Genomic DNA, 12,978 nt, shown 5'->3' on the forward strand with positions numbered 1-12,978 from the left:
ACTGGATATCGAGATTATTTCTCAATATCGCATTCTATATATATATATATATATATATATATATATATATATATATATCGAATGCCTTGGCAAGCAAAATCAGAGCGCATGCTATATCGCAAAGTGTGTTTTGCCGTTACGTAGCAAAATACGTCGCGTCAGCATCGAGCCAATATATTGGGCTAGAATTTACATAAACGCATGCAGCCTCGCGCTTCTGCCATATCCGAGTGCAAGCAAAACACGTCTATTCCTATGCGCCACTTTGGCCATACGGAAGTGCTATTTTTCTGCCAGGAAATATCGCGACTCGCGAGGCGTCCGTGACAGTGAACAGAATTTTCTCTGTGCGATCAATCGCACTTGTTAAATATTGCACGGAGAAATTTGATCGTTGAAAGCAACTGAATCTAAGCTCGTCGGACACCATTTTAAATGCACCCGGCTGTACAACTGGCAAAGTGGGTTAACGTACTGCCAGGTCCTTATAATCCATCTTATTGATCTTAAAGTAATCGATAAGCTTGCGTTCCTTAAACCCCCGACTCCACGTCCGTTTTCTGAAACAATGCCAGCTGTTTTTATTAGGGATTTCATTTCGTTGTATTCGTAATGGCTCTTCGGATGTCCGCCACTTATTTAATTTCATTCCATGCAGCTACTCTCGACGCGCGTATAAATTTAAAAGCGCGTCGTTGTCCACCCGCGAAAAATAAAATCTCTGCCTTTACCTGTTTTTAGAGACGAGATCACGCGACACACGTTTAAAACGCCGGCGACGACAATTTATCAATAACTTGTCCCACTTTCTCGAAAGAACAAGCGCACGTTTCCTCTTTCGAACGAGGCAATCGTGCCCTGCGTATCGCTAATCGATATTCCAAGACAAATTCCTTCTGCCGTTATTTTCGCTGCATTGGCCAACCTATCTCGTCTACGTTTTTCAACCGATATTTTTTTTCTCTTGCAGGGCGTCAGCACTATCGCAGCAGGTAACTTCCGAAAGATGATTCTATTTTTTGCGACACACCGCTCTGTATTGGAAAGTCGATCGCTCCGGCTCGCGCGCCGAAGGTCCGCTTAAAACGCGGCGCCCCTTTCCGTTTCCCATAGCCCGAGGTCAAGAGGGACTGAATCCGTATGTAAATGGAATCTATTCCGTTGGGACGACCATACGGGAGCTCCCCGATAAAGAGGCCGCGAAAAGCAAGCCGTGAATATAAATGTGCGCTCGCGCTTTGAGAATCAGAGAACTTGCCGGACTCTGAAAAGCAACCTCGCATTACGCAGGCAGACGTAGCTTATCGAGATTGCAAAAGCGATAAGCGAGAGACTCTCTCAAGTGTACAAGAAATTTCAGAGATGATGTCATGCATGATAATGTTATCGCGAATTGGAATAAATCACCGACGATTATACTGACGTGTTAGGGTAATAAATTAACGAGGCGATAGGACACAAAAGGACCAGAAGCAGAGAGAGAGAGAGAGAAGAAGCGATAATACTGCGAATGCCGAAGGAGAAGGTCGATCGAGTCGAGAGCCACGTGTGGTCCATGCAATTTCACGCTACGTATCGCCGATGATACGAGCGAATACGCGGCGGTTTAATTCAGAGACGCAATCTGCACGTCGAGGATGCTGCTCGACGAACAATATCGCCACCTTGCCGATGAGGATAGAATCGGATCGTCGAGAAATAAGCTCAAGAGACTGAAGATGATGGCGGCCGAACGAGGACTTGTGCGCGACTCGCGCTTTTAAGCTAAGCGATAACACTAGGAACGCGCTCGTCATCGTGCCGGCATCATGGGGAATGGCATGAACAAGGTGAGAAATTGCTTTATCAAGGAAGTTTATACTTTCAGATCGATACTCGGTCCGTTTAGATGAAAGAGAAGGAAACGAATGCATTTTTCATATCGGCAGAAACGTAGATCGAGTTGGAGGGATAGTCTCTAGAACGAAATCGTATAGGACGTCTCACTTCTCGCGAAACATATTAGACATTTATCGCTTTGAATCTTTTTTAATGGACACAAATTCCAAAGTGGGATCGACACGTTTGATATTTAATTTGTATTTATTTAGCAACTCTTGTATAATTTATTCGATAATATTGCATTATTTCCTGGATTTTCAGTTATCAGTCTTTATTATTATCTATTGATTGAATATTTGAGAGTCTTTATAGTTTGAAAATATTCAATTTCGCTTCCATCGTTTTCTTTAGTTTCTTAATAGACAGCAACTAATTGGCCACTCTATACAGAAGATTTAAAGAAAGTATCCAAGCGTCTGAAGAAACGTGTCTTAAAAGTCTAATGATGTTTCTGCAAAACAAAGCGAAATGAGAAATCAAAGAACATTGCGAAAATATTGATCTGACTAGCTTCTTGCTATCAAATAATTTCGCTTAAAATCCATTGAAAGTTTTTTTCTTTCCAAAGAGCTAATTACATGTTTATTCGTTATCGCTCCGAATGTAAATGTAAATGCTATTTAATTAATAGCCAGCGGATCTTCGTTAAACGCGTCTTTTTTCTCTCGTCGTAACGGGGTGAGGTTTCCTTTTTATAGCGTGACTGTATAAGCTCCATTCTGACCGAAGAATTGACTTCACGCCTTTATTACTCGACAACTTGTTTAAATGCATTTCAATATAACGACCTAGCGCTCTCGTAACGCTCGCGCTTAACGACCGACGTAATACGCTTGATAATAATAAAATTTTACGTCCGGTAACGCGCGATCGTACAGCTCGTAATTGCGAAACGGAAGTGTAAAAGATAAGCCTGATGGAGGAACGTTGCGGCGAAATGAAACTTCATTTACGCTAATTCCCCTTTTTGATGATTTATAAAATACGGTAAGGACCGTTAAATGAATCAGTTCATAATTTCACTTATGCGTTCTCGTAGCTTTTAATGCATATTTCTTTCTCAGAAGGAAACTAATTTATTGTATAGTTTTACTCATCTTTATACTTTGATACAAGTTATTTACATATATAAAGTGTAATAAACCTCGATAATCCGCTAATTGAACAGAGAATATCATATGTGTACACGCAAACTCTATGAAATAAAATTATACAGTACAAATTATACACAAGATCTGTGACAATATATAAATTTAATATCAAACAGTTACGAGAAAACGAAATAAAACAATGTGTAACATTTATAATCGGCAATTATAATAATATTTATAATCTCAATTGTACTTAATATTTTTTTCTACTATAAAATGCAAAGGTTAACTACTTAAGACGGAATTTACACTCTGCACGTTACATTTTTTTCACAAAATTTCTTGCTTGATAGTGTCCCAATTCCTTGTACTCGTTACGAATTAAGTATCTTATAAATTACGATATAGCATTTTCAATTTTGTATATCTCATATAGTAACATTGAATTGTCACGCTTATATGTCAAAGTATATGCGCCATATTATATCGTTATGATATTTTAATCCACGATCGGTTGAAGAACCACGTTTGTCAGCGAACTCGACGTTTGTAAAGCCCTCACATTTTCGAAAAAAATCCCAGAATGAGTACGTCGATGACGTTCATCTCTCTCTTCCTTTTCTTTTTGCAATTTTTGCTCGTGCATTTGATCTTCTTGCATTGTTGACGAGGGAAATTCGACCAGTAGGTCTCGTGGGTTGCGTCGCCAACTTCCTTCGCAGTAATCCTTGCAGCATCCGTGATCGTTATCGCGTTAACCGTCGACGGGACAGCGTCGGTGGGTGTAAAGGCAATATCTGTGAAACCCTGCGGCGTCGTTGAAGTTTCCGCTGTTGATTCCGATATAGGGTTCAGAATTCTCGCGCGGACATTCGTGTCACAAACGAAAGTAAATAGGCTCTTCACGGCAGGCGATTCGTTCAATTCTCCGGGTGCTTTGCTCCTAGACAACGACGATTCTTTCCTTCGGTCGTCCCATTTTCGGTATCTGCATTTCTTTCTTTGTCCATGGCGTGATTTGCTCTTTGCGAAGGGTTCGACGACTTTCACGCGTTTAACCGTCACTCGTTTCATCAGCTTTAACAATATTCGACGTCTTCCGATTCTCTCGACCTCTTCGACCCCAACCGGCTTCGAGATCGCGTCCACAGTACGATGGAGATGTCTCGATGGGGAATGAGGTCGGAACATCGGAAGTGACGGGACGGATGACAGCAAGTTCGAGATGTTTCTCAGAGAACGTACGAAGAGGGTTTCGATGTCACCCGCGGGTGGATGATAGCTGGATCGCGATGTCGCGTCGAGCGATCGATGTCCCGATGCTATCTGCACGCTGCCATGAATCGCGCAAACACACCAGGAGACCACGAGCGATCGGAATCGCATTTTCGTCGCCAACAATGCAGGCCGCACGATAGCTTGTTTATTATTACTTTTTATAATTATTACTTTTTCTTTCCACAGACATTGTCGTCTTCCCCTCGTTTTTTTTATAACGTTTTCGTTTTCTTCCTCTCTTTGTTTCTGATTGATTGATCGCGAGACTCCCGAGAAAAGTAACCCGTCAGATGTGGTCGTCTCGCTGTGCTCTCGTCGATCCAGCCGCCTCTTTTCATTTAAAATAAACGAGTGTGAAAGAGCGGAGGAGGGAGCGCAGTCGATACAGCACAGGGGAAGATGGAGGAGGGTAATCACTGCGCGATAAGAGCAGTTCAAATGAAATTAAATCGCGGGGGAACTGAGACTAACGACCTGCGTCGGGAGAGAATGGATATTTTCGAGGTAGTTTATTGCGAACGGGAAAATAAATGTCACACACGCAAAACAGTCCAAGAATATATTGCCACAACATACTTATTGCTTCTCTGAACGTCTTAATTTGCCTATCGCCCATCGCGTTAACTCAATCCCCAAGCTCGTTTAATAGAAGAAGACAACGACTCTCTGGTGAACACAATCGCGCTACCGTTAGAAAAAAACTGAATCAATATTGGTCGGGAAATCGTGGAACGAGGAAAGCGGCGCGAGTAGCGTTTAAGTTAATGTATGCCTCCCATCTGTAGCTTAAACACTACCCTTCATCAAAATTCAATATTTGCTAAAACAGTAAGTTAATCTAAGATTACCGCGCCGTCGACGGCCATCACGAATCCATCACGCAGGTTTGCATTTCTCCTTCGCCTTTTTCCTGACCTGGATTTCTTTGTCGTCTAATCATAAATAATCTTTCGCCAAACAGAACGGCGAAAGGGGTTCGGTATTTTAAAATAGAGCTGCCGAGAAAAGAGGGACCGATAGAAATATTATAATTTATTTAAGGTCACGGTTTGAAAAATCTGACGCTTTATGAATGTTCTTGATTTTGTGGAATATCTAGTATCATACCTAATTGAATATGAATTAAGAATTGCCGCGAAATTATGTGTCATCGCCATAATTCCCTCGCATTATCGTTCCCAGGTGCTTTCTGGTCTTTATGTAGGTAATTATCAGGACAGCAAGGATGAGGATCAGCTGGAGCAATTTGAAATCACGCATATTCTGGCTATTCACGACACGGCTCGTCGTTTGCATTCCGTGAGTACAAACGATGTGTAATAGCATTGTACATGTTGAATTTTAGAATCATCATAGCTGGTATAATTAACTGAAGGACACAGATTAGAAACATTTATATTTATTGTAAAAATACATTGATTACACCTCAGTTGCATTTCAGGACAAGCATTATCTGTGCATCATGGCCGCCGACAGTCCCGATCAGAACTTGACGCAATATTTTTCTCTGTGCAACGACTTCATTCATGCCGCCCGTCTACGCGGCGGAAACGTTCTGATTCATTGGTAGATATACATTTATTGTCAAATACAAGATGTTTCAAAATCGTTGGACTGTCTTCTTTGCTACAGAATTTTTTTAATCGATTTCAAAATATATTTTTCCTCAATAAAATTATCGAATCTATAATTTTCGAATAATTAATAATTAAAGGAGCAAATTTTGTTAATGAATAGAAGGTGGAAGTGAAAAAAGAGGCGTAAAAACTAAACATTAAGGAAGGAAGTACAAGTAAATTAATCAAAGAAAGTTGTAGTTAAAAAACACCCAATGATTTTGTGGCAAAGTGTTTCAAAATTGCAATTTATAAAGGCAAAACAAGAATTTTTTAAAATGAATAAAGATAACTTTTTCAGTCTAGCAGGAATGTCGAGAAGCGTGACAGTAGCGGTGGCTTACATCATGAGCACCACCAATCTATCCTGGAAAGAGGCGCTCAAAGTCGTTAGGGTCGGTCGTTCCATTGCAAATCCGAATGTCGGCTTTCAACAGCAGCTCAAGGATTTCGAATCTAGCCGTTTACAAGAAGTAAGTGATAAAGAAAAGGATGTTTCTTTGTCGTACAAAAAATTCAGATCGTATACATATGTATATATATATATATAATCTTCTTTTTTTTATCTATTTCTTTTGGAACACAGGGTCACGCTCTCTATTTCCCAAACGATGTTTTTCTTTTTTCTGCGCGTTTTAACTTTCTATATTTTATCAGAAAATTTTCAAATTATAGTCGATTTTATTTTGCATTATTAAATCAGATCTTTACTGTATTACATCTTGATATAGGAGCGTAATAGGTTGAAAGAGCGATTCCCCAGCCTCGCTCTCGCCGAATCCGACGCCGAGGCATGTAAATCCACTCTGAGGAATTACGAAACATTGGCTCTAGCAAGAGAGGTGTGCGAGGGTAAGTGCGCCATGGGACGCACTTGTCCGACCGGGCTTTGCCGTCAGGCAGCTTTTAAGAGGTAATTACATCGAAATTCTCAATTATAAATTAATATGTATATGTCCTTATCCTATCCAAGAATAGGAATTATAATAAAATGAAAAACTTCATTTACAATATAAAAAGTTACATATAAACTAGAAAATGAAATCAAATGGATAGAAAGTGTTGTGTAGAATAAACAAAGTAGTATATAACGTGGCAGGACTCTGAGAAGGAAGTCATCCACCAGCAGTATCGGAAGCGTGTCATCCGGCAGGACACCTCCTCAAACACCCCGGATGCTACCGTCCGCGCCACCCTCGCCGGCTTTGCACAGATCATCTAGCGTTGTGTCCACATCGAGACCGAGAAGTGGACCGGCAGGATTGCACTCTTACACCGGAGGATCCGCTCCACCTTCTAGGTAAGAGTAAATCTCGCCCTTTATTTTTTTTTCGTACTTATCTAAAATTATTTAAATTTAAATTGAAAGGAAATTATATATTTTATTGAAGAGCATTACGATTCAGTACTTTAATTGTCATATTTATATTAATAAAAATACGATGAGATTTGAGAAGAAAAAAATATTTTCTTCCAAGAAAGTAAAATTGCTTATTAAAAAGAACTGAGACACGTTTTTTAAGAATTGCAAATTTTTCCGAAAGTTGAATAACGTGGATTATTCAGGGCTGTGTCGAGGGTGGATCTTTCGGCGGCAGTTGCCTGCAGCAGCAGCAGCAGCAGCAACACCAGCCTTTCCGCCGTGGGCAGATCGAGCGCGTTCTCTACTAGCAATTGGCGATTGACCGCCGGTTCCGCCCCGAACACGCCGAGACCGACGCCGCCGGTCTCGCCGCAACGCTGGCCGAGGCGGCTCTCGAATCGGCAGACGCCGCAGTTGCCGCAGGTACCATCGGACCCTTCGACGTAGCGTCGGGAGTCGCGCGGTTCGCTGTCGAGCCTGGTGGAATAACCGAAGGAGATCGGCGAACCGCTCGAGGATTTTACCGCCAATATTATGCGCCCTTCACCGTCAGCAGATTAAATCACATATTTGCTAATCATTCTTCAGCGTTGGAAGCAATCAGGATTCAGGATGAGTCCTGGAAGGAAATTTCCGGTGAAAGAGAGAGAAAAGGTTTCGATAAAGGTATCTATGAATTACATAAAGACGTGCCTGCGAACGTTTTTTACACTTTGGGATTTTGGGACATTCGGGATATTTAGTGAAATGTAAAATTGTTCGAGAAACTATCACGGGTAAATAATGATGTATGCAATTTTGCGAGATAATGGAGCCATATGTTGGCTCAATATGAACTCGTCGGGCCGGCGAGGGGAAACGTCGATACATCGAATACACGTAATGCGTTGCTGGAAATTGTTGGTGATATTGAACTTATACAAGTTGTTACAAGTTGTTGCTTATACTCAGCACAGCGAGAAAGTGCTTTTATCGCGGATAGAATGGGAAACGAATGAGATTCTCTTTGTACGCATTGGGAGAACTTCGTGTTTTGTGTGAGTTATAATTTCGCGCCCCACACAATTAGACCTTCGTCCCTGATTAGATTCTCTCACGGAGAAATATCTAACGACATCAACGGATACTGACAATCTGTCATTTAAATATATCACGAGGTAATGAATTGATAATAGATCGATCTGCGAGGTGAAATAGTAAATTGGAAAGATTGACACATTCGGGACATGGAATTAATCCTTTGGGGCTTTATCGATTTACAACGATAATTGCGTGCAATTAAGTATGAGTGGTTATTTCGCGCTTTTTACGGCGTCGTTCAATCGTGCTAATAACGCGCTCGTTAACGATCCCCGCGTGCAATTTTTCCCTTGATAATGCGCGAATCGTTACCAACTAATTATTGGTTGTGAAAAAGAACATTGCTCAAAGCGGCAATCATGCAATACATACAACAATGTTCCCAAAGGATTAATAAAAAAAGGGACATAAAAAAGAATATATATAATTGAACACGCTAGTGCTCGAACGTAGATAATTTTGAAATTGATCGCGCAAAATATACAGAGTTGTCGAAGAATATTTTTCGATAGAACTTGCGGCGTGTGTGTGCGTGTGTAAGAATGTAGATGAATCGTGACACGTGTTAAGAGAACGAGAATACGCAAAGCAAGTCGATTTACTTCCGGATCTATGCGCGATTCAAGATTCGTCCCTATGAAAGGGACCGAGTTTGCGCGATTACGTTTGCAGGAAATGAGGGATCTTCGTTCTACCAGCCTGTTCCATTAATTTCGTTCGCAACCGTCCATGTATGATTGTTGGCTTTCTAGCGAGATCGCACTGTTTTATCACAAGTTGTTGAAGAAGAAGAAAGAAATACGTTATACACACACACACACACACACACACACACACACACATATATATACATACACACATGTTGGAAACGTACACCTACATTGTTGTGCAAAGGGCTTTCAGAGAATTTTATAAGCGCGCCAGGTGATCGCAATGATATTATATTATATACGAGTAAAGTCGTAGTAGGCATTAGGCGCAAAATCGTTGTTGTTGTCTCGTCAGCACGAGCACCAGTCGTCGACGAATGAGTCGAGATTTAAGATAACGTCGCTTCGATCCCCCTCAGTATTTCCTAGTGCGCACGATAAAAGTAATGTAGATCGTTTTTTAATCGTTTCCCATGTACGTTTCACGTACACGTGGAAAGCTATGCATCGCGGCGAATTACTCGATGCGCAAGCAATAGTCACACCAGCCGATCAAAACTAACAGAAAATCATGATGTATACCATTATATCAAACGCACATTTCTTGTCCCATTAATCGCGTATACTTTCTAAAGAAACATGAAATAGAAATTCACGAACAGAGTTGGATTTATACTTTACAGATGTTCTCTCTTAGGAAAACAGCAAATTTTTAAGATATTTTTTAAAAATAAAAGATATTAATAGAAATTAACATAGTATTATAAAAAGGACAGAATAATTAGAGACATAAATTATTATTTAATTTTAACAGCAAACTTTTAAAATCACTAGATCATGTTAAACTCAAATTTTATTGAATTTGAATTAGCTGAAGATTCGTAGTTATCTACGAAATAACTGAAAAGAAAGCAATATTTTACAAGGAGATATTGTAATATATATAGAGTATCCCACTATCACCGTACAATACTTTAATCGCGTATTCTGGAGAATAGAAAATCTTGGTATTAAAATGTCAAGGTCACAATAATTTTCGAGTTGTAAGCCAAGTAGACTAATGGTACCATGCAACGTTCACACGCTGCTGGTAACTGTGTAGATCTGTCATCTATTACTCATTTTCACGTGATATTGATTTTTGCTGCTCAGCTGATTCCTGTACTATTTAATTTCACATTTATAGATATTATATATATCTGCATTTATATATATAGATATATATTATACATTTTAAAAGCAAGGAATATCGATATTTATTTTATGATGCATTAAACATTTCGGGACGGTGAAGAATCTTGTTTATATAGCGACGGCACGCGATAGCGTACGATGCTTATTTTTGCATGCCATTGCGTTATTCCTTGAAATATGATCGTGATAATTGCCGGGAGGCGCCAGCGATATATTAAAAATTGCGATGAATTTTTCCCCAGTTCATAAAATTACCGTCATAATGGTATTATTTATTGAAGCAGCTTTGTTTATTTATAATCTCAACGCGATTTAAATTTAAATCATTTAAATTAAGAATCGGGGCAATAAAGTATGGGACTTATACATTGCTCCGTTGTGATATTTACGGATAATTATTTTTTAATAATATTTAGATTTGAATAATTACGTCTTACATCTAGCGCGTTGAAGTTAGATATTTAACCATTATTTTTATATTGTAACACAAATTGCCGGGTTATTATATATCATCAGTATATAATATCATGATACACATATCATCGGAGCGAGTTTCGGATTGGATTGCGGAACTAACAGAAAATCATGATGTATATCATCTGACCGTTGATTAACAATACCGTTTGCCTCACGAATTGCGCGTGCAGTATTGAATTTTGACGGTTTATCCAACGTCACTGATACATTTATTTATTTATTTATTATTCAAAATAATAATTACCTTACAATGCGTGCATATATTATTTGTTGTTTAAAGTACGAAAGATACATGAGTATTTTCAAACAGTAAAAACAGTATCTCCAGTGTTGCAACGAGTCTTTCGTCGCGTCGTTTCTTTCGTCGCGATGTAATAAAACACACGTCGCGAACAGTTAATGTTAGAAATGCTGCCTTAAGTGCCGCACGGGTCGTTATACTCTGGTGATTAGTGCGCGCGATTGTAATTAACTGTGTGTATCTTCGTGAATTAAAGTTGTGTGAGTGGTCCGCCCTTCCGACAAAGAAGCAACAACGAACAAATAAGAAAAAGGGAGAAGGCCTTGGAGGCATCGAGCGACGGTTAAGCGTCTGTGGTGGGGTGAGTACATTTTTATTTGCGGAATGAATTATTTTCGTTTATTTGATTTCTCATTTATTTGAGTGATTTATGTAAGAATTAGAAGGACTTTTATTTATAAAATCTGATAAATATTTACGCCTAAAATGATTTTTGTGGCAGTTATATGATTATTTTATTAAATATTCAATTGAAAAATTGATAAAGATGAAGAGTGTGCGTAATAATTATTTTTTAAGATTTGAATTATTTTGAAATACTGCTATAATTTAGGGTTTTTATAATCGTATTTTGCAGTTTATATAGTTTGCATAGTTAATACGCATTGCGCATCATACTGGTAAGTCTCAATAAATTATCTTTTATTTTAATTTGGTAACGGATTCGTGAATATTAGATAAATACAACAGATTTATTGCCCTGAAATGGATGAGCTAGGATTAATACAAATATTTAATCGTGGCAAATGTGTAACCGTCCATCTATTATGCATTCAAGAATGCATACATACAAACTCATAGAATATGGCTTGTTGTTGTCGACATTATTGACCGGTTTGGTTATTTACTGGCTTATTTCGATGTCACATTAAATAATGGAATAACATTAATTACAAAGGGCCATATAAACCGCTTTAAAACTCTTAGGAAATTTTACAGTTTGCATAAATAAAAAAACAGATAGAAAGGTATATTTTGATTATAAAAGAGTTTTTAAATAGCAACAATTTGGTAGCAAATAAATTGATAATATTGCTGTAATTTTTTGTAGTAGAGTATAAAGTTAATTTTATTTCTTACTTGTAGGATTATCTCTGGATGAAGATGGAACAAGACATTTTAAAAATTATATATATATATACCTATATATATATATATTTCTGTAATTAAATATATTTTATCATATAGATATGTATCAATATGTACGTGTGTATATTCACGTATAATAGAAATAAAATTATGTCCTGTAAAGTACGGTATGAAAAAGTTGTTATTATTTATTTGCGTTAACGTATTTTCTCTTGTTTTTCCTTTTTACATATTTGAAAAATAAAATTTGAGGTTTATATTTGGTCTCCCTATATACACATGTTCTTTTTTCGCAGTTAGGTAGAATATAAATAAGTATATAAAATTTTGTGTAAAGGAAGAGGGATGCTCAGAAATACTCAGAAATTTTTTTAAATATAAACATAAAAAAATAGGAAATACGTCACATTCAAGTGACAAACTTCAACTAATTCGATTAAAGAATCTGTGTTAATAATTATTAATTGTATATGTTCTTATAATGCGCTAATTTTATGTTAGACTTTCAATAGTCTATTCATTCTTATTGATATATTGACTTTATATCACTTGAAATAAAACAGAAAGGTATCCAGTAATTATTTTATCGTAGAATAAAAACTTTGCAGATTATTTCAAAATTACATTTCTATATAAAATGCAACACAATAAATATTAAAATATCATATATAAATATTTTTACTAATATTTTGATACTACATTAAGTAGAACACTTATTAACATTTAGTACATGTTACCTATTTTTTAAAAAATTAAAAAAATTCTATTTTTTAAATATAATTTTTTGTAAGAGTATTAAAATCAATATTTGATGTTTAAATGGACAATTTGGTATTAACTTTGTATTAGCGAAAAAATTTATTTAAAAAATATTGAAAATATTGATAGAAAATAAATGGAAAACGATGTGACAAGAGTGATTGATTCTCAAACATATAAACTTTATACAAGTACAAGA

The 12,978-nt window shown here is 37.6% G+C and overlaps 1 protein-coding gene across 3 annotated transcripts in view; it reads left to right on the forward strand.

The window, feature by feature from the left end:
- Nucleotides 1–11,378, forward strand: part of LOC105448174 (dual specificity protein phosphatase 15) — a 14,645-nt gene extending 3,267 nt beyond the window's left edge. For all 3 annotated transcript variants that reach the window (XM_011686600.1, XM_011686601.1, XM_011686602.1), the window contains exons 2-8: nt 971–1,829; nt 5,433–5,549; nt 5,692–5,816; nt 6,168–6,339; nt 6,598–6,779; nt 6,966–7,166; nt 7,433–11,378. In XM_011686600.1, coding sequence (XP_011684902.1) covers nt 1,809–1,829; nt 5,433–5,549; nt 5,692–5,816; nt 6,168–6,339; nt 6,598–6,779; nt 6,966–7,166; nt 7,433–7,676 — 1,062 coding nt within the window. In that variant the 5' untranslated portion in view covers nt 971–1,808 and the 3' untranslated portion in view covers nt 7,677–11,378. The remainder of the gene's footprint in view (nt 1–970; nt 1,830–5,432; nt 5,550–5,691; nt 5,817–6,167; nt 6,340–6,597; nt 6,780–6,965; nt 7,167–7,432) is intronic.
- Nucleotides 11,379–12,978: the final 1,600 nt, after the last annotated feature.

Source organism: Wasmannia auropunctata, unplaced genomic scaffold (assembly GCF_000956235.1).
Source record: "Wasmannia auropunctata unplaced genomic scaffold, wasmannia.A_1.0 LD336088.1, whole genome shotgun sequence".
Taxonomy (NCBI): domain Eukaryota; kingdom Metazoa; phylum Arthropoda; class Insecta; order Hymenoptera; family Formicidae; genus Wasmannia; species Wasmannia auropunctata.